Source organism: Macaca mulatta, chromosome 6 (assembly GCF_049350105.2).
Source record: "Macaca mulatta isolate MMU2019108-1 chromosome 6, T2T-MMU8v2.0, whole genome shotgun sequence".
NCBI classification, from domain to species: Eukaryota; Metazoa; Chordata; class Mammalia; order Primates; family Cercopithecidae; genus Macaca; species Macaca mulatta.
The window spans coordinates 81,492,695-81,518,877 of NC_133411.1; the positions used below are offsets into that span (position 1 = coordinate 81,492,695).

The window sequence follows — 26,183 nt, forward strand, 5'->3', positions numbered from 1 at the left end:
GTAAGGGCCAAATGATGTCACAGCCAGCTATTCAAAGGCAGGAAATAACAGTAGTTCTAAGAGAGAAACAGAGTGGGCAAATGGAATCATCACCAGGCACACTGCAGCACAGGCATGTTGAGCTCAAAAGAACCTAAGCTACAGCATTCAGTATGCTGTCTGTCCTGTGAGCAAAGATTCAGTTTCAGAAAAACAGTATAATCTATCATAAGTTTAAGAAACCTTGTAACAAAACGGAATTTTCATGGGCAAGATGTTAATTACTAACATTTAGATACGAATTAAGAATCCATGGAAAGGATTGGGCAAACGGGCTAAGATGAACTGAAAGCAGATGGCCTGGTGACTCCAGGAGTGGGAAATAAAAACAAACTTTGGGAAAATAAAAAGTCAGACAGACCATATAGCAGACAGAATCCAGAATGTGCTGATGTAAGTGAAGGAACTGAAACAGTGCTAGATGCACTTGCCAACAAGGTCTAGGAGACCAGAATGCAGAGTTGGGCACAGAGTCTGGGACACAGAACATAGACTTTGAGGGCACAAAAGGGACTGGGAGGGAGAGTGGGTAGACCTGGGTTAAACAAAAAAGAGGAGAGAAAGCTGTGCTTCCTATTACTGGTAAACTGAGGTTTACTGTAATGGTTAGTAGAGGTTGAGTGTATCTTCTAGTCTTTGAAACACTCACGGCAGATGTCTGAAGACTCAGACTTTCCTGAAGAATCATTTTAAGACTGTTCCTGAAGTAGTGCCATGGACATCTGGAGGTGGATGAACACTAGACCTCAAGAATATCAGTCATTACTGGGCTTATAACTCAGAAGCCAGAACTGAGAGGGAGCCTACTAAGTCTAGGAGGTCTAAATGAAAGTAATTCATTTTGAAGGGCTAGCAATTCATGAATAAGGACATGTTCAAACATAAAAATACATGATAATTTCTGTGGGTCTTAGGCCTCTTGCCCATTTCTTTTGTATTTAGGAGGTTTTGCTTTACTTCATTAGAATAATAACATATATTAACTAAGTTACCAATATACCAGTGGTTCCAAATTTTCCATACAGAGTTACAAAGACCTGAAATCCCTTGGGAGATCAAATGGGAAGATTAAAGGCATTAAAGTTCTGAGACTAGATAAGGAGTAAGAAAGGGAAGGTGCAGTCAGCTATGCAACCATGCCCACGGTGAATTCTGGCAAACAGGACTTGTGGGAAAAAGTGACGTGTTTATTCTGTGACATGCATGTAGCATGATATGCATGTAACATATACACAATGAACACATGAAAACAAAACTAGCTTGGAGATCTTTCAGATTTCCTTAAAAATACTTTCAACATAAAAATATGTACTTTTCCATTTGAATATGAAGTTAAAGATAAACTTAAGAATGACCCACCTTACTCCAAGCATAATTCCAGGTCACATAACTGTTGCCTCCCAGAAGATCCTTGAGCCAGGTGACTGGGCTTTTATAAATCTGACCACTTTCTACCTTAAGTTTACCATTCAATAAAATGCTGGCTTTGTGGGTAGTCTCCTGAAGTGAAAAATAAAAAAAAAATTAGGGTCAAAAATAGCTGAAATATATGAACTTTTGCTTCTGGCCATGACAAAGTAACAGGGACCAGATACACCCTAACACCTGATTTTTTAATTTTTGTATACAAATTTAATGTATCTAGATATGGTCATAAGGGCATGCAGCAAATCATGAACCATCTAGTCAACAAAATCTACAAAAATTGGATTAAAAAGGTGAGTCTATGGTATTTGAACCAAGACTGCATCTTCCCTCCCTACTCTCAGCTCTGTGAAGTGGAAACTCCACTCTAGATTGCTGTAGTCAAGACTACAGGGCTCCCTGTTACAGAGCTGTCTTCCTGGGAGGGGCATAACTTCAGCATTGCTCATCCTGCCCCCAGCCACTGTTGCTAACGCTAAGTTGCCAGCAACTATAGCCAAAGGGTGGAGGCTCCCTTCTCCTGCCTAGCTGTGAGTGTTGAGACAGAGGCTCCACCTTTGGCATGGCACCACTGAGAATGCTGGGATCCCGATCACCCTTGCTTTGGCTTGTAAGGTGGTGGTTTCACATTGGGAGAGGCAAACTGAAAAGACATGAAGCTACTGCCTCCCCTCTACCAAATGCTCAGCTCCTAAAGCAAGGGTATCACTTGAAAAATCACCTTTGTCCCCACCGTCAGCTCCAGGGCCATGGCTCAGGGATTCTGCCTGAGAAGAGAAGTAGGCCTTAAAATAGATAGCTCCTAATCTCCTCCCGAAGGAATTAACTTCATTTGCAACAGAGCATGAAGAAGGCCCAGTGTGTGATGTTCCCCACCCTGTGTTCAAGTGTTCTCATTGTTCAATTTCCACCTATGAGTGAGAAAACGCGGTGTTTGGTTTTCTGTCCTTGCGACAGTTTGCTCAGAATGATGGTTTCCAGCTTCACCCATGCCCCTACAAAGGACATGAACTCATCCTTTTTATGGCTGCATCATATTCCATGGTGTATATGTGCCACATTTTCTTAATCCAGTCTATCATTGATGGACATTTGGGTTGGTTCCAAGTCTTTACTATTGTGAATAGTGCCACAGTAAACATATGTGTGCATGTGTCTATATAGCAGCATGATTTATAATCCTTTGGGTATATATCCAGTAATGGGATGGCTGGGTCAAATGGTATTTCTAGTTCTAGATCCTTGAGGAATCGCCACACTGTCTTCCACAATGGTTGAACTAGTTTACAGTCCCACCAACAGTGTAAAAGTATTCCTATTTCTCCACATCCTCTCCAACACCTGTTGTTTCCTGACTTTTTAATGATCGTCATTCTAACTGGTGTGAGATGGTATCTCATTGTGGTTTTGATTTGCATTTCTCTGATGGCCAGTGATGATGAGCATTTTTTCATGTGTCTGCTGGCTGCATAAATGTCTTCTTTTGAGAAGTGTCTGTTTGTATCCTTTGCCCACTTTTTGATGCAGTTGTTTGATTTTTTCTTGTAAATTTAAGTTCTTTGTAGATTCTGGATATTAGCCCTTTGTCAGATGGATAGATGGTAAAAATTTTCTCCCATTCTGTAGCTTGCCTGTTCACTCTGATGGTAGTTTCTTTTGTTGTGCAGAAGCTCTTTAGTTTAATTAGATCCCATTTGTCAATTTTGGGTTTTGTTGCCATTGCTTTTGGTGTTTTAGTCATGAAGTCCTTGCCCATGCCTATGTCCTGAATGGTATCGCCTAGGTTTTCTTCTAGGGTTTTTATGGTTTTAGGTCTGACATTTAAGTCTTTAATCCATCTTGAATTAATTTTTGTATAAGGTGTAAGGAGGGGATTCAGTTTCAGCCTTCTACACATGGCTACCCAGTTTTCCCAGCACCACTTATTAAATAGGGAATCATTTCCCCATTTCTTGTTTTTGTCAGGTTTGTCAAAGATCAAATCTGTGTAGATATGTGGTATTATTTATGAGGGCTCTGTTCTGTTCCATTGGTCTATATCTCTGTTTTGGTACTAGTACCATGCTGTTTTGGTTACAGTAGCCTTGTAGTATCCTTTGAAGTCAGGTAGCGTGACGCATCCAACTTTGTTCTTTTGGCTTAGGATTGTTTTGGTAATGCGGGTTCTTTTTCGGTTCCATATGAACTTTAAAGTAGTTTTTTCCAATTCTGTGAAGAAAGTCATTGGTAGCTTGATGGGGATGGCATTGAATCTGTAAATTACCTTGGGCAGTATGGCCATTTTCACGATATTGATCTTCCTATCCATGAGCATAGAATGTTCTTCCATTTGTTTGTGTCCTCTTTTATTTCGTTGAGCAGTGGTTTGTAGTTCTCCTTAAAGAGGTCCTTCACATCCCTTGTAAGTTGGATTCCTAGGTATTTTAGTCTCTTTGAAGCAATTGTGAATGGGAGTTCACTCATGATTTGGCTCTCTGTCTGTTATTGGTGTATGGGAATTCTTGTGATTTTTGCACATTGATTTTGTATCCTGAGACTTTGCTGAAGTTGCTTATCAGCTTAAGAAGGCTTTGGGGTGAGACGATGGGGTTTTCTAAATATACAATCATGTCATCTGAAAACAGGGACAATTGGACTTCCTCTTTTCCTAATTGAATTCCCTTTATTTCTTTCTCCTGCCTGATTGCCCTGGCCAGAACTTCCAACACTATGTTGAATAGGAGTGGTGAGAAAGGACGTCCCTGTCTTGTGCCAGTTTTCAAAGAGAATGCTTCCAGTTTTTGCCCATTCAGTATGATATTGGCTGTGGGTTTGTCATAAATAGCTCTTATTATTTTCAGATATGTCCTATCAGTACCTAGTTTATTGAGAGTTTTTAGTAAGAAGGGCTGTTGAATTTTGTCGAAGGCCTTTTCTGCATCTATTGAGATAATCATGTGGTTTTTGTCTTTGGTTCTGTTTTTATGATGGATTACATTTATTGATTTTCATATGTTGAACCAGACTTGCACCCCAGGGATGAAGCCAACTTGATCATGGTGGATAAGCTTTTTGATCTGCTGCTGGATTCGGTTTGCCAGTATTTCATTGAGGATTTTTGCATCGATGTTCATCAGGGATATTGGTCTAAACTTCTCTTGTTTTGTTGTGTCTCTACCAGGCTTTAGTATCAGGATGATGCTGCCTCATAAAATGAGTTAGGGAGGATTCCCTCTTTTTCTATTGATTGGAATAGTTTCAGAAGGAATGGTACCAGCTCCTCCTTGTACCTCTGGTAGAATTAGCCTGTGAATCCATCTGGTCCTGGACTTTTTTTTGGTTGTCAGGCTATTAATTATTGCTTCAATTTCAGAGCCTGTTATTGGTCTATTCAGAGACTCAACTTCTTCCTGGTTTAGTCTTGGGAGGGTGTATGTGTCCAGGAATTTATCCATTTCTTCTAGATTTTCTAGTTTATTTGTATAGAGGTATTTATAGTATTCTCTGATTGTAGTTTCTATTTCTGTGGGATCAGTGATGATATCCCCTTTATCATTTTTTATTGTGCCTATTGGGTTCTTCTCTCTTTTCTTCTTTACTAGTCTTGCTAGTGGTCTATTAATTTTGTTGATCTTTTCAAAAAATCACCTCCCGGATTCATTGATTTTTTGAAGTTTTTTTTTGTGTCTCTAACTCCTTCAGTTCTGCTCTGATCTTAGTTATTTCTCGCCTTCTGCTAGCTTTTGAATGTGGTTGCTCTTGCTTCTCTAGTTCTTTTAATTGTGATGTTAGGGTGTCAATTTTAGATCTTTCCTGCTTTCTCTTGTGGGCATTTAGTGCTATAAATTTCCCTCTACATACTGCTTTAAATGTGTCCCAGAGATTCTGGTATGTTGTATCTTTGTTCTCATTGGTTTCAAAGAACATCTTTATTTCTGCCTTCATTTCGTTAAGTACCCAGTAGTCATTCAGGAGCAGGTTGTTCAGTTTCCATGTAGTTGAGCAGTTTTTAGTGAGTTTCTTAATCCTGAGTTCTACTTTGATTGCACTGTAGTCTGAGAGACAGTTTGCTATAATATCTGTTCTTCTACATTTGATGAGGAGTGCTTTTCTTCCAACTATGTGGTCAATTTTGGAATAAGTGTGATGTGGTGCTGAGAAGAATGTATATTCTGTTGATTTGGGGTGGACAGTTCTGTAGATGTCTATTAGGTCTGCTTGGTGAAGAGCTGAGTTCAATTCTTGGATATCCTTGTTAACTTTCTGTCTCGTTGATCTGTCTAATGTTGACAGTGGGGTGTTAAAGTCTCCCATTATTATTGTGTGGGAGTCTAAGTCTCTTTGTAGGTCTCTGAGGACTTGCTTTATGAATCTGGGTGTTCCTGTATTGGGTGCATATATATTTAGGATAGTTAGCTCTTCTTGTTGAATTGATCCTTTACCATTATGTAATGGCCTTCTTTGTCTCTTTTGGTCTTTGTCGGTTTAAAGTCTGTTTTATCAGAGACTAGGATGCAACCCCTGCTTTTTTCTATTTTCCATTTGCTTGGTAGATCTTCCTCCATCCCTTTATTTTGAGCCTATGTGTGTCTCTGCCCATGAGATGGGTCTCCTGAATACAGCACACTGTTGCGTCTTGACTCTTTTTCCAATTTGGCAGTCTGTGTCTTTTAACTGGAGCAGTTAGCCCATTTTCATTTAAGGTTAATATTATTATGTGTTAATTTGATCCTGTCATTATGATGTTAGCTGGTTATTTTGCTCGTTAGTTGATGCGGTTTCCTCTTAGCACTGATGGTCTTTACAATTTGACATGTTTTTGCAGGGGCTGGTACCAGTTGTTCCTTTCCATGTTTAGTGATTCCTTCAGGAGCTCTTGTAAGGCAGTCCTGGTGGTGACAAAATCTCTCAGCATTTGCTTGTCTTTTAAGGATTTTATTTCTCCTTCACTTGTGAAACTTAAGTTTGGCTGGATATGAAATTCTGGGCTGAAAATTCTTTAAGAATGTTGAATATTGGCCCCCACTGTCTTCTGGCTTGTAGAGTTTCTGCCAAGAGATCTGCTGTTAGTTTGATGGGCTTCCCTTTGTGAGTAACTTGACCTTTCTCTCTGGCTGCCCTTAACATTATTTCCTTCATTTCAACTTTGGTGAATCTGACAATTATGTGACTTGGAGTTGCTCTTCTTGAGGAGTATCTTTATGGCGTTCTCTGTATTTCCTGAATTTGAATGTTGGCCTGCCTTGCTAGGTTGGGGAAGTTCTCCTGGATAATATCCTGAAGAGTGTTTTCCAATTTGGTTCCATTCTCCCTGCCACTTTCAGGTACACTGATCAGATGTAGATTTGGTCTTTTCACATAGTCCCATATTTCTTGGAGTCTTTGTTTGTTTCTTTTTACTCTTTATTCTCTAAACTTCTCCTCCTGTTTCATTTCATTCATTTGATCTTCAATCACTGATACCCTTTCTTCCACTTGATCGAATTGGCTACTGAAGTTTGTGCATGCGTCATGTACTTCTCGTGCCATGGTTTTCAGCTCCATCAGGTCATTTAAGGTCTTCTTTATGCTGTTTATTCTAGTTAGCCATTCGTCTAATTTTCTTTCAAGGTTTTTAGCTTCTTTGCGATGGGTTTAAACATCCTCCTTTAGCTCGGAGTTTGTTATTACCAATCATTTGAAGCCTTCTCTCCACCCCTCAAAGTCATTCTCCATCCAGCTTTGTTCTGTTTCTGGCGAGGAGCTGCATTCCTTTGGAGGAGAAGAGGCACTCTGATATTTAGAATTTTCAGCTTTTCTGCTCTGGTTTCTCCCCATCTTTGTCATTTTATCTACCTTTGGTTTTTGATGATGGTGACGTACAGATGGAGTTTTGGTGTGGATGTCCTTTCTGTTTGTTAGTTTTCCTTCTAACAGTCAGGACCCTCAGCTGCAGGTCTGTTGGAGTTTGCTGGAGGTCCACTCCAGACCCTGTTTGCCTGGGTATCACCGGCAGAGGCTGCAGAACAGCAAATATTGCAGAACGGAAAATGTTGCTGCCTGATTCTTCCTCTGGAAGCTTCGTCTTAGAGGGGCACCCAGCCGTATGAGGTGTCAGTCGGCCCCTACTGGGAGGTACCTCCCAGTTAGGCTACTCGGTGTTCAGGGACCCACTTGAAGAGGCAGTCTGTCCGTTCTCAGATCTCAAACTCCATGCGGGGAGAACCACTAATCTCTTCAAAGCTGTCAGATGGACGTTTAAGTCTGCAGAAGTTTCTGCTGCCTTTTGTTCAGCTATGTCCTGCCCCCAGAGGTGGAGTCTACGGAGGCAGGCAGGCCTCCTTGGGATGTGGTGGGCTCCACCCAGTTTGAGCTTCCTGGCTGCTTTTTTTTACCTACTCAAGCCTCAGCAATGGTGGACGCCCCTCCCCCAGCCTTGCTGTCACCTTACAGTTCGATCTCAGACTGCTATGCTAGCAGTGAGTGAGGCTCCGTGGGCGTGGGACCCTCCAAGCCAGGCGTGGGATATAATCTCCTAGTGTGTCGTTTGCTAAGACCATGGGAAGAGTGCAGTATTAGGGTGGGAGTGTCCCGATTTTCCAGGTACCATCTGTCATAGCTTCCCTTGGCTAGGAAAGGGAATTCCCCGACCCCTTGTACTTCCCTGGTGAGGCGATGCCCCGCCCTGCTTTGACTCATGCTCCATGGGCTGCACCCACTCTCCGACAAGCCCCAGTGAGATGAACCCAGTACCTCAGTTCGAAATGCAGAAATCACCTGTCTTCTGAGTTGCTCACGCTAGGAGCTGTAGACTAGAGCTGTTCCTATTTGGCCATCTTGGAACCTCTGATCCTTTCATCCATCTTGAGTTAATTTTTGTATAAGGTGTAAGGAAGGGGTCCAGTTTCAATTTTCTGCATATGGTTAGCCAGTTCTCTCAGCAGCATTTATTAAATAGGGAATCATTTCTCCATTGCTTGTTTTTGTCAGGTTTAAAGAAGACATTCATATGGCCAAAAAACATATGAATAAAAGCTCAACATCACTGATCATTACAGAAATGCAAATCAAAACCACTATGAGATACCTTCTCACACCAGTCAGAACAGTGATTATTAAAAAGTCAAGAAACAACCGATGCTGGCGAGGCTGCAGATAAATAGGAATGCTTTTATACTGTTGGTGGGAATGTAAATTAGTTCAACCATTGTGAAAGAGAGTGTGGTGACTCCTCAAAGATCTAGAACCAGAAATACCATTTGCCCCAGCAATCCTATTACTGGGCATATACCCAAAGGAATATAAATTATTCTGTTACAAAGATACATGCACATGTATGGTCACTGCAGCACTGTTCACAATAGCAAAGACATGGAATCAACCAAATGCCCATCAATGATAGACCAGATAAACAAAATGTGGTACATATACTCCATGGAATACTATGCAGCCATAAAAAGGAATGAGATCATGTCCTCTGCAGAGACATGAACGCAGCTGGAAGCCATTATCCTCAGCAAACTAATGTAGGAATAGAAAATCAAATGCTGCATGTTCTGACTTATAAGTGGGAGCTGAACAATGAGAACATGTGGACACAGGAAGGGGAACAGCACGCATTGGGGCCTGTTGGGGAATGGGGTTGAGGGAGGGAGAGCATTAGGAAAAATAGCCAATGCATGCTGGGTTTAATACCTAGGTTATGGGTTGACAGGTGCAGTAAACCAGCATGCCACTTGTTTATCTACGTAACAAACCTGCACATCCTGCACATGTATCCTGGAACTTAAAAATTAAAATTTAAAAAATAAAAATAAATGTATCAGGGCAATTTCAGAAATATGAATTCACTTGCTAAGAATACAATGGTTATGTCCCTCCATTCAGGAAGCCCAGCAAAACCCCATTTCCCAAATCAGAGCTAAATGTCTATATTATGTGACAGCAACATTTACTAACTTATTTATAAAATTTGCATGATTTTAGAGAATAAAATATAGAATACCTGTGTTTTGAATTCCAGAATGTTATTTCCTGGGTTAATTCTTCCTAGTAATATCAAATCTTTTATCTGAATACATTTCTTTTTAGGAGCTGTACTGTAGTTTAAAGGCTTTTTTATAATATCTTGTTGCCCAGATCCAGAGGAAGAGGAGATCTGACTGTCATCTGCACGTGGAACAGCAGAAACTGATTTTTTACGACATGGTTTCATCGGATGCACTGTATCACTGCCTAAGACAGCAACCCCTTGATGTGCCAGGGATTCTGATGCCCCTGTAGGTGATTGCCGGGAAGTTGTTTTCCTGTTTCCTCTTTTGGGATGATAATTGGAAAGGTCCTGATCACAAATAATATTTGATGGATGGGCAGAATTTTCGGCAAGGACACTTGCAGTTTCTGAAATATTTAATTTGCCGATTACTGGGGAAGGAATACAGAATTCATGGTCTTTGTCTGTAGCTTCTGTAAGATCATTCTCTTTCTCTTTCTGTGAATATTCTGTTTGACCAATAAAAGCAACAGGTTGGGATGGTAATTTATTATTCTCTGTGCCATCTGAATGTTGGGATTTTGGAAAACCATCCAAGGTACAATCACTGACATTTTGTTTAGAATTCACATCATTTCCAGAAAATTCTCCCCTTCTCACTGCCTCTGAATTTAGACAAATGTTGGTATTTTGGCTGTAGTTCCAAGTTTCCAGAGACAATTGTGTTTCCTGCATGCTTCCACAAACAGGAGAAAGTAAACCTGATTGGGGATGCTCTAAATTTTCCAGACTAGTGAGTTCTTGGTTGTCCTTTTCACTGCAGTTTTCTGACCTGGGTGGGAACTTCCTTAAACTAAGACAAGGCAATGATGTAACATGCTTATAGTTTTGAATTTTCAGGCTTATTCTTTTCTGTTTTTTTGCCACAACTAAAAGACTCTTCTGTCTTGCCACCAAGTTGGCCAATTGTTCTCTCAGGGCTCCATGCTTAAATGACTCTATGGATATCCTATAGGAAGAAACAGAAAGAGAAAAAAATGCAGTAACAGCAGAAAACTTTTTAAAGCAGTCATTTAGAGGTCAAAGATACTTTGTCTCAATTTTAATAACTTTAAAATACACAGAACTATACCTGTGCAATTTACTGCCTTTGATTTTTTTAATCTGACCACCTGCAGCCTGTTGACACAAAATATTTCCTTTGAGAGGAAACTGATTCCTTTATTTAAGATAAGTGTGCCCTTTTCTTAAGGAGTTGACAGTAAGGTTATCAAGATTTTATATTCATATCATTATTATCAATTGTGAGTCAACTCTAAAAGATAAACAAAACTTGGATCATCTATCTAAACATCTATAGATTGGAAGGTAGCATCTATAGGTTGGAAGGTAGCAATTGGTGGCTAAGGAAAGTCATCATTCTTCAAATTTGGGGCTTGCTTACCTGTTTATTAGTAAGTACAATTTGAAAGTTCTATTCAGGTTCTCTTAGCTATGGAAGAACAAGATTGTTTTGTGAATAATCATACTTCAGCTAGACCTGAGAAATGTTTGTTCCCCAAGTAATTACCGTAATTGTATTTTGAACCTGTATGAAGACACTTCCAAGTCCAGAGGGACTACCCAGGAAAGCATCATTCTGTGTGTCTTCCCCAAACTGAATTTCTCAAGGCCCTGAGGACTAAGGAAGAGGAAATGGCTTTTCACATGTTCATACTTTTGTCTTTTGATTATGCCCACCAATCCCACCCTGACCTTCAGATTATCAGATACTTTGTTTTCAGCGGTTCTCAAACTTTTTGGTCTCAGGAACTATTTGAACTTTTAAAAATTATTGAGGAACCCAAACAGCTTTTGTGTGTATGAATATCTATCAGTATTTACTGTTTTAGAAATTAAAACTGAGAAAACTTTTTAAACAAAAGAATACACAACACATTCTATCAGGCTTTATCATGTATCATGTGGCCTCTGAAAAATTCCACTGTACATTCATGAGAGAATGAGAGCAAGAGAGCAATAACATCTTAGTATTATTATTAAAAAATAGTTTTGACTTCACAGATCCTGTGAAACGGTCTCAGGAACCCCACCAGGGTTCCCTGGACCACAGTTTAAGAGCTGCTGTTTTAAGGAAAAGCAATAGTATAGATATATATCTTGCCTCTCCTATCAAAGTTTAGAGCTGATACTAAACTCCCAGCAGACTGGATGTTAAAAGAAGTAGTATACATAAGTGAAAAAATCAGCAAGAAGAAGGACTCAGATTAGCAAACAACTGGTAGCATAAAATGCAAAAGAAATGCATAACATCAGACTTAAAACTATGTGAAACAAGGAGTTCAGAGACAAAACTTTAGATTACCCACACCAAGATGTGAAGTCTTATAGCAATATTAATAAGAATTTACATAGTGAAACTCCAATTGATCAGAAACTTTTGAAAATTCCAGGTGTAGTACATTGTTAACCACAGGACACTAAAGGAAATTCAAGCAAGCCTCTCTAAAGTCCCCTAAAATTACCCATATGTAGATTATAGAAGCTCACTGCTTTATATTGACAGGAAAACAAGGACGAAATAGAAGGGAACTTATGTTAGCTCTTCACTGGAGAAGAAGGCAAAATGGGGATTAAAAATAAAAATAGAAAACTGATTTTTAAAAATAAGTTCAGAAAAAAATTGAATACATAATAGACATTAAATGATTATAAGAGAAGAATATATAAGGACACGTTTAGAAAATGGTGAATAAAGAATAGGGAGCATAAGTAGTTAAGTCTATTAAAAACTAATAAAAAATAATGCCAAAACAAGAAAAAAAAAGTAACTTTTTTTCACAAAAAATATGAGAAGAGGTATATAACCAATATAATCAGGACAAAACTCTTTAAGGACCTTGGGATTTTAGAAATACAGTAATTAGAGGGACATTTGTGACAGCAAAAAGAAACATTTTTTTAGTGTAGAAAATTTGAGTGTGCTAAAGAAATAAATTTATCTGTGGGATTCACAACCAGAAAAGCTTTCATAAAATTCTCTACTGTAGACAACTTTTTAAGATATTGAAATGTTGTTTTTTGACTATTTCAAGTAATAATGTAGAAAAATACCTTTCTGGGAAGTATAATTTTCCACGGTGGTAAAAGATGAGACAACCTTATAAAGTCATTTTTTGGCCCTAAGCAATGTGTTTTTGTATTCTTAAGAAATCTAGACAACTACTGCAGCTAAAAAGGAAAAATTCTAGAAACTCAGAAGCACTCTTCTTTTTTTCCTTTTTTTACTCACCTGTATTTTTTAGCCAGATCATCCCTTTCTGCTTTCTGCTTGGCAAGCACATTATCCATAATCTCTTTTATATTTAACATCTTCTCAATGTATTGTTCTAGAAACATGACAATAAAAAGTTAGCTAACTGAAGGATAGTGAATGTCAAATTTGGTCATATGAGAATTAGCCCTATTGTTAATTTTAAAAAGCCATTATTCCCTATGCTCTTCCCCAGTATTAATGACCCAGATATCTCAATTAAGGCTTACTTAACAATGTCAATCTACGGAAATGCCCTGAAGTGTATAGATAAGAATACTGTAAAAGAGTAGGCCAGCCTGAGTTCTAATCCTGTTGCCCCACTGACTAAGTTTTGTGAGCCTGGATAAGTCATGTAACTTACACGGTTAACTTTCTTACCTGTGAAATGAAGGTAGTAAAAGAAGATATTTTGTCTGTTAAAATTATTTTATTTTTTAAAATACAAAAGGAATACATTAACATTGTAAAATTTTTTCAAACCATATAAATATTTATAAAGATGAAAAGTAAGAGAATCCCTACTCACCCCACTGCTTTTCCTCTAATGTATTCAACAAAGGAGATTACTGTTAATACTTTAGGGGTGTGTGTGTTTGTAAAATTTGTGTTATATATTTATTATTTTAAATACTTACACTATGTATAATTATACATTACATGCACTTAAAAAATAGAATCATGCTGTCAGTTCTTGTTCTTTGCACTTATAATAACATTTACATGGTACTATATGATACCTAAGGTCACCTGTAGATCTTACAAACCACCATTACAATAATTACTTAAATTTTTCCAACTTTCTTCCTTTGCTTTCCAAGTAAAGGCATAATGACCTTCCTCCCAACACAGATCCACATGATTACCCACAAATGTGGGTTATGTACAAATCCAGATGCACAAGTAGGAAACTGAAAGGGTTAAATGCATATATTTTAATTCTTTTAAGCTACTTGTTGTTTCTTTCACTTTCGGCTTTGTTTCTTAAAATTTTTCCTAATTTTTTGGACTAATGCACATTTTTCTGCATAAAGTAACTTGAGAAAATCTGTGGTAGAAAATGACATGAGGTTCAGAGGTAGAATTCGTTTCAGAAATTCCCTCAGCAAATCAGACAAATGATTTGATAAGTATTGAGTCAGTGTCCTCAGAGTAGTTTCTATCACCCTAATACTGTAGTTAAGGATTAGTTTCACAATATGATGCATATTCTAACAAAGGAGGAAAATGTGTACAATCAATAAGAATTTAGATATAACTTTGTTCAGCAGATTTGACACTGTTTATTAAAAGACATTTTAAATTATCTATGTGCCCTGTCATCCCAGCTTTTCCAACTGAATTTTAAACCATAGGTAAAAATAACATACTACAGGAACTTAAAATATTCAGTATGTTTCTATAAGAAACAACAGAAATATATTTTACATATAGTTTGGTATCACACACTTCTTTATCAAAGATGATATTAATCAATGGTATATTAAAGAGAATCTATAATTGTCCTAATATGTGTAATATTTTATTACTTGATTAGGTATTACAAAACAACGAGGATGAGAGAAATTATTCAACAAATAGCGATGAATAAATGGGTTGTAATACGGGGTAAACCTATTCTATCCTTAAATACAGAAAAAAATTTCAGATGAATTATGCATTAGAATGCTTAGGGAAAATTTATAAAATATTAACAACGGCAATTTTCTGCCTCAGTTCAGTTGAAGCAGTTCAGTTGATAACTGATAGAAAAGTGAATGCAAGGTCTCTTTCAGAAAAATTTTCAAAGATGTACAAAATGGGACTCATTACTCAGATCCCTCAGCCAGATCAAAGCTGTAACAAGTGTCAGATGTGGAGGAGGGTGAATTTGAAAAAAGATTTCTTTAGAGAGCAGTTGCTTACCTGAGTGGGAATCTGCATATTCAGCAGCAGGAGTAAGGGGTAAAGGGGATTCTCTCCTTTACCTCAAGCCTGCTAGGGTAAGTTCCTCAAAGGATTATTTAGACAACCTAACTGAACTCTAAGTTGAGGTGACAATGAATTGGTATCTGGCTTCCTTCTTGAATATCTAGAGACCTTGAAAAATGAGAAGCTACCCCAGCAGGGCCAAAAGAAAGTTGCTGCTGAGCTGAGAATTAATTATCTTCCCTTCTAACAGTGGGCCTGAGGTGCAAAGGTCCTGAGGACTTGTTGTGAAGCCTGCCCTGTGACCCTGCCTATGAGGGCTTCCACCTGACAGTGAGAGTCTGTGTAGGATGGTTCATTAGAAAGAAAAAAAAAAGAAGAAGCTGAGAGAAGACTGAGAGGACATAGGGAAAGGGCAATGTGTATTGCCCACATCATAGGAGTTCCAACCTGATGGGCCATAGAGAAATTTCAGAAGAGTCTTAGAAAACTGCTCTCCAGAGACTGAGTTTTAAACACCTGTCAGGGAGTGGTAGAGCCAACCACAGTCAGTAATTAGTTACCATCCAAGAGCTCCAGGGTCCCACTGCCTTACCTCTCCTTCCTTAAGGGCAGTAAGACAAAAATAAAAGCATCAAGATTATTCAATGTATTGGCTATAATATAATAAAATTAAACTACAAAACCTGGGGGTGGTGGGGAAAAGCTCCTAATTTTAGAGGCATTCAAATAAATAGAAAAAGGCCGATGAATTTTTACTATACAGAATTTGTAATTGTATATATTTAAACAAAAACTAACACACATTGCAAAGAAAAAGACAAGTCACTGAAAAAGTATTTGCAGCAGTTATGGTGGAAAAGGGGTAAGTAATTGTAACATATAAATAGGCTCCACTTGATGAATAAACAAATAATAGAAACACTTCTCAAAATAGGGAATAAAACTAGTGAAAAAGTACCATTGGGCCGGGTGCAGTGGTTCACGTCTGTAATCCCAGCACTGTGGAAGACCGAGGTGGGCAGATCACGAGGTCAAGAGATCAAGACCATCCTGGCCAACATGGTGAAATACTGTCTTTACTAAAAATACAAAAATTAGCTGGGCATGGTACATGCGCCCGTAGTCCCAGCTCCTAGGGAGGCTGAGACAGAAGAATCGCTTGAACCTGGGAGGCGGAAGTTGCAGTGAGCTGAGATCGCACCACTGCACTCCAGCCTGGTGACAGAATGAAACTCCATCTCAAAAAAAAAAAAAAAAAAGTACCACTAATAAGCAACATGGCAAATGAAAATATCAGACATATTTTTCTTATTAAACTAGTAAGGTTATTTAAAATGAAAATACTGATGCTACTAGCTGTGTACACAAAGACACTAATGTGTACACTGCTAGTAGCATCAGTATTTTCACTTCCAACATGAAAATTAGTACTATCTATAAAATAGAATTTATCAATATAAATCAATAGATTTAAAATGCTTATATAATTTGACCCAATAGTTACAATTCTGTTAATCTTTCTGAAGAAGATAATACGTCCAGAAAAAGCTACATATTGTAGAAGAACAGCAAAAAATTGGAAATCATCCAAATGTTCAACAAAAAGGGAAAAATTTAGGAAACTGTGGAACATTTATTGAACACTAGGAATGAAGACTGAAAAAAATGCAAAATTACCATATCTATCATGATCAAAACTATGTTTTTAAGAGTTTTACTGAGGTCTAATTGCATTATTATGTTCTCAGACAAAAAAAAAATGTGGGGCGGGCGTCTGGAAATAAAACAAAATATTGTGGTAGGACAATAGCTAATTTTAGTATTTTTCTCTTTTTCTTGAAGTATATCTGTATGCCTTCCATAATGAAAAAAATTATAAACTTGGAATAATCATCTTGGATGCAAAAGATATTACAAATAGTAAATGAAATAAATATACTAACTGTACATTTTTGTTTGGGGGTATGAATTATTTTCTATTAGTTTCCTCCAAACATAACACGTACCATGTTAGGCCCGGATGAAAAGTAGAATGTGTAAAATTTTAAAGGAGATGATTTTTTTAAAGACTATACAAACATGAGTTAGGACAAGAGATGAACAGTTATATCCTGCTATACAAAAGGTTGATGAGGTACTTTAAATTACCTTACTTTTAGTTACTACTTTTAACTAACTTTTACATTCACAGATTTGAATTTATCAGGAACTACTTTCCACCTTATAAATCATAACTCAAAAAATATATATGTGAGTCATCAAGGGCTTGCATATATTCACTGAAGTTTGAGAAATTAAGATTATTAGGTCAGGGATCAGAGTCTAATTTGCTATTTTGAATCTTTAGTGTTTTGAAAACAGGAAGATATCTTTGCAGTCAGACATCCACCTGTTATATGTGCTCTTCTGAAAGCAGGAGGATTTGCTTTCCTTGTGTCACTGCTGCACCACCTTCCACTGCACTATTTCTGATCTACTTTTAAGGGTTACCATAGCTGGGTGAAGCTGACAACCAACAGGGTAACATAATCTCATCTCTTGTCACAATCTTACATTTTCTGTCATAGGATTATCTAAACATATCACTGGTATAGCTTATCTCTGATCATAGTTCTGAATGTCTCTCAAATTACTCATGCAGCACTTTGCATCTAGAAGTATCTTTAACAACACAAACTACTGGTTTGCATCATGATAAAATCAGCCTTTTAGCTATCATTAAAAGTCTACTTTGGACTTACTTTTTAAGTAAGTTACTTTTAATGATATTAATAATTCCTAGCACTTTAAATCCTCTCACATAAAAATAGAAGACCACTTTTTCAGCCATTGTGAGCTCTGAAATAAATATGTACCTTAAGAAGAAGATGACCTTGGGTATCTGAAAATATCATACTTGAGTATGAGTCTATATTTACCTGCATCTTCAGGGTTTCTTATTTCAAACTCTAATAAATTTTCTTGTTTTTCTTCTATATCTTGTAGAATGGCACTGAGGGTCTGATGCTGTCAGATAAAAATATTTGAAACTTCATTACAAAGGGGTAGATATGCTCTCTGACATGCTATTGACAAACATAGAATAAATAAAATACTAAAGAAAGTTTTCCTAAAAATGCTCATTCCTCTCTATGTTCAAAATGTACTCATACTTTTTAACTGTATAAATGTTGCAGATTTGAACAAAAGCAAACAAATATATTTTGAATTATGTAGTAGATACCCTGGAAAATAGAATGTAAAAGTAGCAATCATAAGAAATCAATTTATCACTGACTTCTGTTGAAACTATAGGTGTAGGAGAAAAATAAATCACATAACATTGAAAGTACATATATACAACAAGTTCACTTTAAGGCCTTATGACTTTCACTGCACACTATTAAAATCTTATACCTAATCTTAGAAGTACAAAACACTATGCTCTCAAAAATTCACAAAGGGGACTTAATACTACTTCTACATGCCCTTGTCAGTACCAATCTTCCTGCCTTGAATGCTTTCAATTCACTCTGCCCTGATTCTTCTCTTTCCCTATGAGAGAGAGAATTGTGGAGCGGGCTCTGGAACCAGACTTTCAGGTGTAAATCCTGGCTTCACCTCTTCCTATCTAGGTGACTCCAGCAAGTTACTCATCCTCTCTGTGACTGAATTGTATAACACATTAAAATGCTAAGGACAATGTCAGCACGAAGTAAGAACTCCCTAAATAGTGAATATTATAATCATATAAAACCCATTCATACAGGAAACTTCTGACTTATCCAATCCATGCTGATTTCCTTTTTCTCAGAATTAAGAAATTCAGTGCTACATAATTTAACACTAACATAATAATGTCTTATACATTATATTTCCTCATCAGGACAATGAGATCTTGTGGGCAGAAGCATGCCTTTTATATTTGTATATGGTTTCAACATTGTGGGTTCATAGCTATTGCTCCATTAATGATGATTGATTGATTGACTCATATTACCTATCCTTTAATATACTCTCCATACACATTCATTTCTAAAACATGTAGATCCTCAAAGCCTTCTGAAATATGTTGCCCTGAAATTTTACTTTGGTGCCCACAAAAGATATTCAAAAAGTACGTAATAAAATAATCTAATTATTTGGTAAAGCAATCTTACTGCTGTCATTTATTAAATGTATCCAAGTGAAATTATAAAATACAAATATAAAAAACAAGCAAAAATAAAAATACCACTAAGGTTTACCGCTTTATACAGTGAACGATTTATGGTTATAAAAGCAAACAGAAGATGAGAATTTGTGCCCAGGCTAAGCTCTATCCACAGATTAGGACAAAGAAACATCTTTTGGTGCCAACTTTCCTTTCTGCTTTGCTTGTATCGTAAATGTATTCAGTCTTGGACACTATGGGCCAAGACTTACCCGAAATAAGGTTTCACTGAGGATGCTACCTTGGTTGAGATTTTGTGTCTAGTTAAGCTTTGTGTTTTGGTCGAACTAAGAATTTCAATCAGTATATATATCTTATTAAGCAACTGCTATGTTCTTTTTTTCAAAAGCTACCTTTACATGGTGGGTTTTGCAGCAAATTGTATTACTATAAACCATATGGGATCAAGGTTAGCTAAACCAGGCTGCTTAATCCTCTTCTCTGTCGGATTCCAGAATCTTTTCTATATCCTGCATCTCCTAGACACTTATGGAAGTGAGTAAAGACACATTTATGACAGTGGCAGTGTCTATGGACAAGAAGTAGCCAAAGAACTCAAACTAGGTATAAAGGATAGCAGCTACTCCACAGTTCTGTATTCAAAGCAAATAATTAAGAGTTAACCACACAGCATAACTTCCAGGCCCATTCTGTTCATTATCTTATCTTTTATAATAAAAAAATTTCAATCTTTGTGTTATTAAAATGGAGAGTATTGCCGTTAGCCAATAACTAACTGGCTGGCTCAAAGAATGGCATTTTCTAAGATGAAGAACGAAGTAATTTTAACTTCACTCACCACAGAAAGGCTTTCACTTGATCTTTCTTGGTGTGAAAGGAAAGGTGAATCAATAGTTTTGCCATCATCACAAAAACACTGTTTATGTCTTTTAGACTGGACAGCAGGAATTTTTTCTTTAAAAAGTAAAATTAGAAAATATAATAAGAATATGCAAAAATATAGTGTTATTTTTCAGTTTTAATGTGATGCAGATGAGACGGCTAAGTCAAGTCTACAACTATTATATCTTAATCAGTACTCATCATCATCAATTGGCTACTTATGGCTAACATTTACTGAGCACTTGTCACATGCTGGGTGCCAAAAACTATCCATAAATCATCTCATTTAATCTTCATATGAACCTGTGAAGTAGGTAGTTTATTATATCCATTTTGCAGAAGAGGAAAGTGAGGCTTAGCGGGGTTCAAGAAGTTGCCCAATGTCACACAGAACTGAAACCAGATCTTATCTGATTCCAACGTCCACATGACTTGATTAATGCCTCTGTAAATTCTCTTGGACCCTACTCCCATTCTGGATTCCCTTTCTCTATATTATGAGTGTCCTCTATATTCTTCATCCTTCTGGGGTACCTGATCAAGGAAACAAAAAACAGTAGATATGTGGGAATAGATCTATCACTTTACAATAGATCTATCAACAACTCCAAATGCAAGACTTCCCTGATAAACTGAGCTAATCTAAATCATGGGAACTTTCAGGTATAGCTGTGAAGAGGGAGTGTGAAATGGCTGGGCCTCTGAGAAAGGCCCTGACCCTATGGACTTACTATATGGTAACAGGCAATGAAAAGAGGAAATTTGTTTCACTCTTGACCTTGACCTATCCATGATCTAGCCCACTGGTGAAATATAACACAATGAATATCCTTAGCTCTGACCAATTATATTAGTAATTCTTCCATGAAAATCAACAGTTGGTAAGGATGTTGGTAGGCCAGGGGAGAAGTGTGTTACACAATTGCTCTCTCCAGCATTCTCCCTCATGGTGAGAATATAGATATATTCCTGAGTATCTTCTTCTATGAGTCAAGGTTTGAGCATGAGGGAAAAGGAAGAACAATTCCCTCTCCTCAATACTTAATAAAGTATAAAGTATTGCTAAAATGGTTCATAAAATTTTGCCTGATTGTACATACATTCCCTTGAAATATTCTTTTCATTGCAAAATATATTACACATATACAAGTATATTTCCTTTAACAAATTAATATGCTAGAATACTAGATTCTTTAAAAGTTGGCATGAATACAACTGATATATGAATCATTACAAATTTTGAAGTAATGGAATCTTAGTTGCAAAAACTTCAGTATAATGTCACCCCTTTTCCAGCCCTACTACAACTAAGCTGATCTGCCTGGCTTCAATTACATCTCTATCTCAAATCTAATGTTAGGGAGATTAATGTTTGCTTGATGAATGCTATAGGTTTCATTTCAACATGTAACTCCAATCCAATAGGATCATATGATCTATAAATTACACCATATTTTTAAATGCTAATTTCTAAAAATAAATAATGGCTTTTGAAGAGTTTAATAAACATAGGACACATCTATCCTAGTTATGAAACAATTTACACAACAAATCAGAAGATTTTCCTAAACAGAGATATATCTCTGTATAAAATAGCAGCAATATTGATATACATACCATTGACTATAGCATCTCTCTCATCTCTATTATCAGTCTCAATAGCACCATAAGATTTTAGTAATTCTTTCATTTTTTCATCATCTGCTTCATCCAAAGCACTCTTCTGTTTTTGATCTTTTTGATTAGGGTTTGCTCCATTTTGTAGTAGAATCTCAGCTGCCTACAAAGTATTTTTTCAAAGTTATCTCTATAGACACCAAAGATGAATAATTTCTGTTTTCATCACGAACACCACTGCCAAGCATTAAAAGCTATCAAAAGAAAGTTTTCAAACTCAGGTCAAGAAATTTTTTTATTAAAATTGATGTGGCAATTGCAGACTAATCCAATTTGGACTGATTAGTCCTCACAAGAGAACCAATAAGAAGTAGGCATAGGGAGGTTCAGTTCTAGATCAGTAACTGCCCAGTAGAATTTTCTGTAATAATACAATGTTCTATATCTGCTCTGTCCAATAAGGTAACTACTAATCACATGTGGCTTTTGAGCATTTGAAATGTGGCTAATGTGACTGAAGAAATCAATTTTTTATTTAATTAATTTAAATTTAAATAGCAAAAGTAGCTAGTAGCTACCATATTGGGCAGCACAGATCTAGATGTTGTGCAGATTAAGCCACTTGCATCTTAATATGGAATTTCTGACACCCGGAAGGATTTAATCTATTTCTCTAACACAGCTTCTTGTCCTTCTCCAAGCTGCTGGAAGATAGGGTATAAAAGTGGGGTAAGAGTTGCTTCACGGCTGTATTACAAACAACATTATAATTTGTGATTAGACATACTTGAATAACATTCTATTTGGACAATATTTTATGTACACTACTTGTTCAGGAGGTTTTATGAACTAGCCTAGAAACCTAATACCCATTTCAATATTCTCCATACAGAAATATGTGTCCTAAATAACAAACTTTAAAGAAATAATTTCAACTTTTATTTTAGATTCAAATGATATATGTGCAGATTTACTACATGGGTATATTGCATGATGCTGAGGTTTGGGGTGTGAATCACCCCATCACCCAGGTAGTAAGCACAGTACTCAACAGAGAGTTTTTCAGCTCTTGCCCTCCTCCCTCTCTCCGCTCTCTAGTAGTCTCAGTATCTACTGTTCTCATCTTTATGATCATGTGTACCCAATATTTACCTCCCACTTATAAGTGAGAAAATGTGGTATTTGATTTTTCTGTTCCTGCATTAATTCACTCAGAATAATGGCCTCCAGCTGCATCCATGTTGCTGCAAAGGACATGATTTTGTTTTTGTTTATGGCTGCATAGTATTCCATGGTATATGTGTACCACATCTTATTTATCCAGTTCACCAATGATGGTCACCTTGGGTGATTTAATGTCTTTGCTATTGTGAATAGTGCTGCAATTAACACACAAGTGTATGTGTCTTTTGGTAGAACAATTTGTTTTCCTTTGGGTACATACCCAGTAATGGAATTGCTAGGTTGAATGGTAGTTCCAAGTTCTCTGAGAAATCTCCAAACTGTTTCCACAGTAGTTGAACTAATTTACATTCCTACCAACAGTGTATAAGTGTTTTCTTTTCTTCACAACCTTACCAGCATCTGTTATTTTCTGACTTTTAAATAATAACCATTCTGACTGGTGTGAGATGATATCTCACTCTGGCTTTGGTTTGCACTTCTCTGATGATTAGTGGTACTGAACATTTTTTTTTCATGTTTGTTGGCCACTTGTATACTAAATGACAAACTTCACAGAATATTAAAGATAGAGGGAAACTTAGAAACCCCATCATTTTAGATAAAAGGAAACTAAGGTCAAAGAGGATGTGATATTTTCGGGAGAAAAAAATTTCTAATATAAATAAGGTTGCTCTGAGTAACTCTTAAATTGTGTATTAAAAATAAATTTATAATTGACCAAAGTAAAGAATGGTTATTAACTGGATTAAGGTATAAGTCAGCCAGGGACAGTGGTTTATGCCTATAATCCCAGCACTTTGGGAGGCTGAGGCAGGAAATTGCTTGAGCCCAGGAGTTCGAGACCAGCCTATGTAACATAGTGAGGCTTTTTCTCTATAAAAAATTTTAAAATTAGCTGGGTGTGGTGGGACACACTTCTAGTCTCAGCTACTTGAGAGGTTGGGGCTGGAGGATCACTTGACCCTGGGAGGTCGAGGCTTCAGTGAGCAGTGATACCCTAGCCTGGGTGACAGAGCAAGACCTTGTCTCAAAAAAATGAATTATAGTATAAGTCAATTAGTGAAAAACAATGATCCCACTTGCAAAAGGCAAGCAAGTATCTCACCCCTGAAAAACCTTCTAGTTAGGAAAAGATGGTCAGGATTTTGTTAAAATGGAGACATACTATATGCCAGTGGAAAAAGTATTTTTTTAATCTTTCTGCTTATGTCCAAGGATAAAGAGGCAGATAAATTTAGGAGCAAATGGGCCAGTAGAAATTATTAAGGATAATCTCTTAGTTTTTCTACTAGCCTAGAGGTAGCATAGCATAAAGAAAAAACTGAACCAAATCACAAAGACACAGAAGAAAAAAAAATGAAGAAACGAAGAATTCATAAAACAACTAGTGATAACAACATGACAGGAAGAAAACCTCATGTATCAATATTAACCTTGAATGTAAGTGAATTAAATGCTCCACTTAAAAGATAAAGACAGGCAGAACAGATTTTTAAAATGAACCAACTATATGCTGTCTACAAGAAACTCACTTTACTGGTAAAAACACATAGATGAAAGATAAAGGGCACAGTGGCTGATGCCTGTAATCCCAGCACTTTGGGAGGCCGAGACAGGTGGATCATGAGGTCAGGAGTTTGAGACCAGCCTGATGAACATGGTGAAACCCCCTCTCTACTAAAAGTACAAAAATTAGCCAAGTGTGGTGGCACACACCTGTAATCCCAGCTACTCAGGAGGCTGAGGCAGGAGAATCACTTGAATCCGGGAAGCAGAGGTTGCAGTGAGCCAAGATTGTGTCATTATACTCCAGCCTGGTGACAGAGTAAGACTCTGTCAAAAACAAACAAACAAACAAACAAACAAACAAAGATAAAGGGGTGGAACATGATATTCTATGCAAATGAAAACCAAAAGCAGGAGTAGCTATACTTATAACAAATTAAACCAACTTCAAATCAAAAACAGTATAAAAAGAGACAAAGATCATTATCTAATGATAAAGGGTGATATCAATTTAACAAAAGGATATAATAATATTAAATACATAGGTACTCAAACTGGAGCACCCAGATTCATAAAACAAATGTTACTAAAGCAAACCTAAAGAAAGATACAGATAGCAATACAATAATACTGGGGCACTTGAACACCCCAGTCACAGCACTAGACAGATCACTGAGACAGAAAATCAAGAAAGAAACACAGGAGTTAAATTGAACTTTAGACCAAATGGACCTAATAGACACTTACAGAACATTCTATCCAACATCACAGAATATACATTCTTCTCATCAGCACGTGAAACATTCTCCCAAATAGACCATATGTTAGGCCACAAAACTAGCCTCAATAAATTTGAAAAAAATTGAAATCACATCAAGTATTTTCTCAGAACACAATGGAATAAAACTAGAAATCAATATCAAGAGGAATTCTCAAAGCTGTACAAATACATGAAATTAAACAACACACTCCTAGATAATCTTTGGGTCAATGACAAAATTAAGAAAGAATTCAAAAAATTTTTTTGAAACAAAGGAAAATGGAGACAGAATTACCAAAACCTCTGGGATACAGCCAAAGCAGTGCTAAGAGGGAGTTTTATAGCATCAAATGCCTACATCAAAAGAATAGAAAGATTACAAATTAACACCCTAACGTCATACCTCAAGAAACTAGAAAAACAAGAAAAAAACAAACCCAAAGCTAGCAGAAGAAAAAATATAACAAAGATCAGAGTAGAACTAAATGATATGGAGACAAACCAAACCAAACAAAACAAAAACAAAGGATCACTGAATTGAAAAGTCAGTTCTTTGAAAAGATAAACAAGTTGATAAATTGCTATCTAGACTAACCAAGAAGAAAGAATATCTAAATAAACATAACAAGAAACGAAGAAGACATTGTAACTGACACCACAGAGATACAAAAGATCATCAGACTCTACCATACACTCACAAACTAAAAAACCTAGAGAAAATGGATAAATTCCTGGAAACATAAAACCTCATAAGACTGAACCGTGAATAACTAGATATCCTCAACAGACCAATAACAAAAATCCTCCCAACAAAAAAAAAGAGCCTAGGTCAAGATGAACTCACAGTCAAATTCTATCAAACTCACATACAAAGAATAACTGGTACCAATTTTACTGAAACTGTTCCAAAAAAACTGAGCAGGAGAGAATCCTCCCTAGCTCATTACACGAAGCCAGTATCACCCTGACACCAAAGTCTGACGAGAACACAAACAAACAAAAAAAACTGCAGACCAATATCCCTGATGAAGATAGATGCAAAAATCCTCAACAAAATACTAGCAAACTGAATCCACCAGCACATCAAAAAGATAACACACCATGACCAAGTGGGTTGTATTCCAGGGATGCAAGGATGGCTCAACATATACAAACCAATAAATGTGTTTCATTACATAAACACAGTTAAAGACAAAAATTACATAATCATTTCTTTTTTTTTTTTTTTTTTTTTTTTTTTTTGAGATGGAGTCTCGCTCTGTCGCCCAGGCTGGAGTGCAGTGGCGCGATCTCGGCTCACTGCAAGCTCCGCCTCCCGGGTTCACGCCATTCTCCTGCCTCAGCCTCCCGAGTAGCTGGGACTACAGGCGCCCACAACCGCGCCCGGCTAATTTTTTGTATTTTTAGTAGAGACGGGGTTTCACCGTGGTCTCAATCTCCT

At 37.0% G+C, this 26,183-nt stretch overlaps 2 protein-coding genes across 3 annotated transcripts in view; one reads left to right on the forward strand and one right to left on the reverse strand.

Moving 5' to 3' along the window:
- LOC144341347 (uncharacterized) overlaps positions 1 to 9,958 on the forward strand; it is a 50,139-nt gene extending 40,181 nt beyond the window's left edge. The window contains exon 5 of the mRNA XM_078004527.1: positions 9,562 to 9,958. The gene's annotated coding sequence lies outside the window, so the exon portion shown is untranslated. The remainder of the gene's footprint in view (positions 1 to 9,561) is intronic.
- ANKRD31 (ankyrin repeat domain 31) overlaps positions 1 to 26,183 on the reverse strand; it is a 159,067-nt gene that overhangs the window by 15,687 nt on the left and 117,197 nt on the right. For both annotated transcript variants that reach the window (XM_078004866.1, XM_001099787.5), the window contains exons 17-22: positions 21,292 to 21,454; positions 19,631 to 19,746; positions 17,558 to 17,645; positions 12,708 to 12,804; positions 9,428 to 10,424; positions 1,399 to 1,539 (exon numbers count right to left, since the gene is read on the reverse strand). In XM_078004866.1, the coding sequence (XP_077860992.1) occupies positions 1,399 to 1,539; positions 9,428 to 10,424; positions 12,708 to 12,804; positions 17,558 to 17,645; positions 19,631 to 19,746; positions 21,292 to 21,454 (1,602 nt within the window). The remainder of the gene's footprint in view (positions 1 to 1,398; positions 1,540 to 9,427; positions 10,425 to 12,707; positions 12,805 to 17,557; positions 17,646 to 19,630; positions 19,747 to 21,291; positions 21,455 to 26,183) is intronic.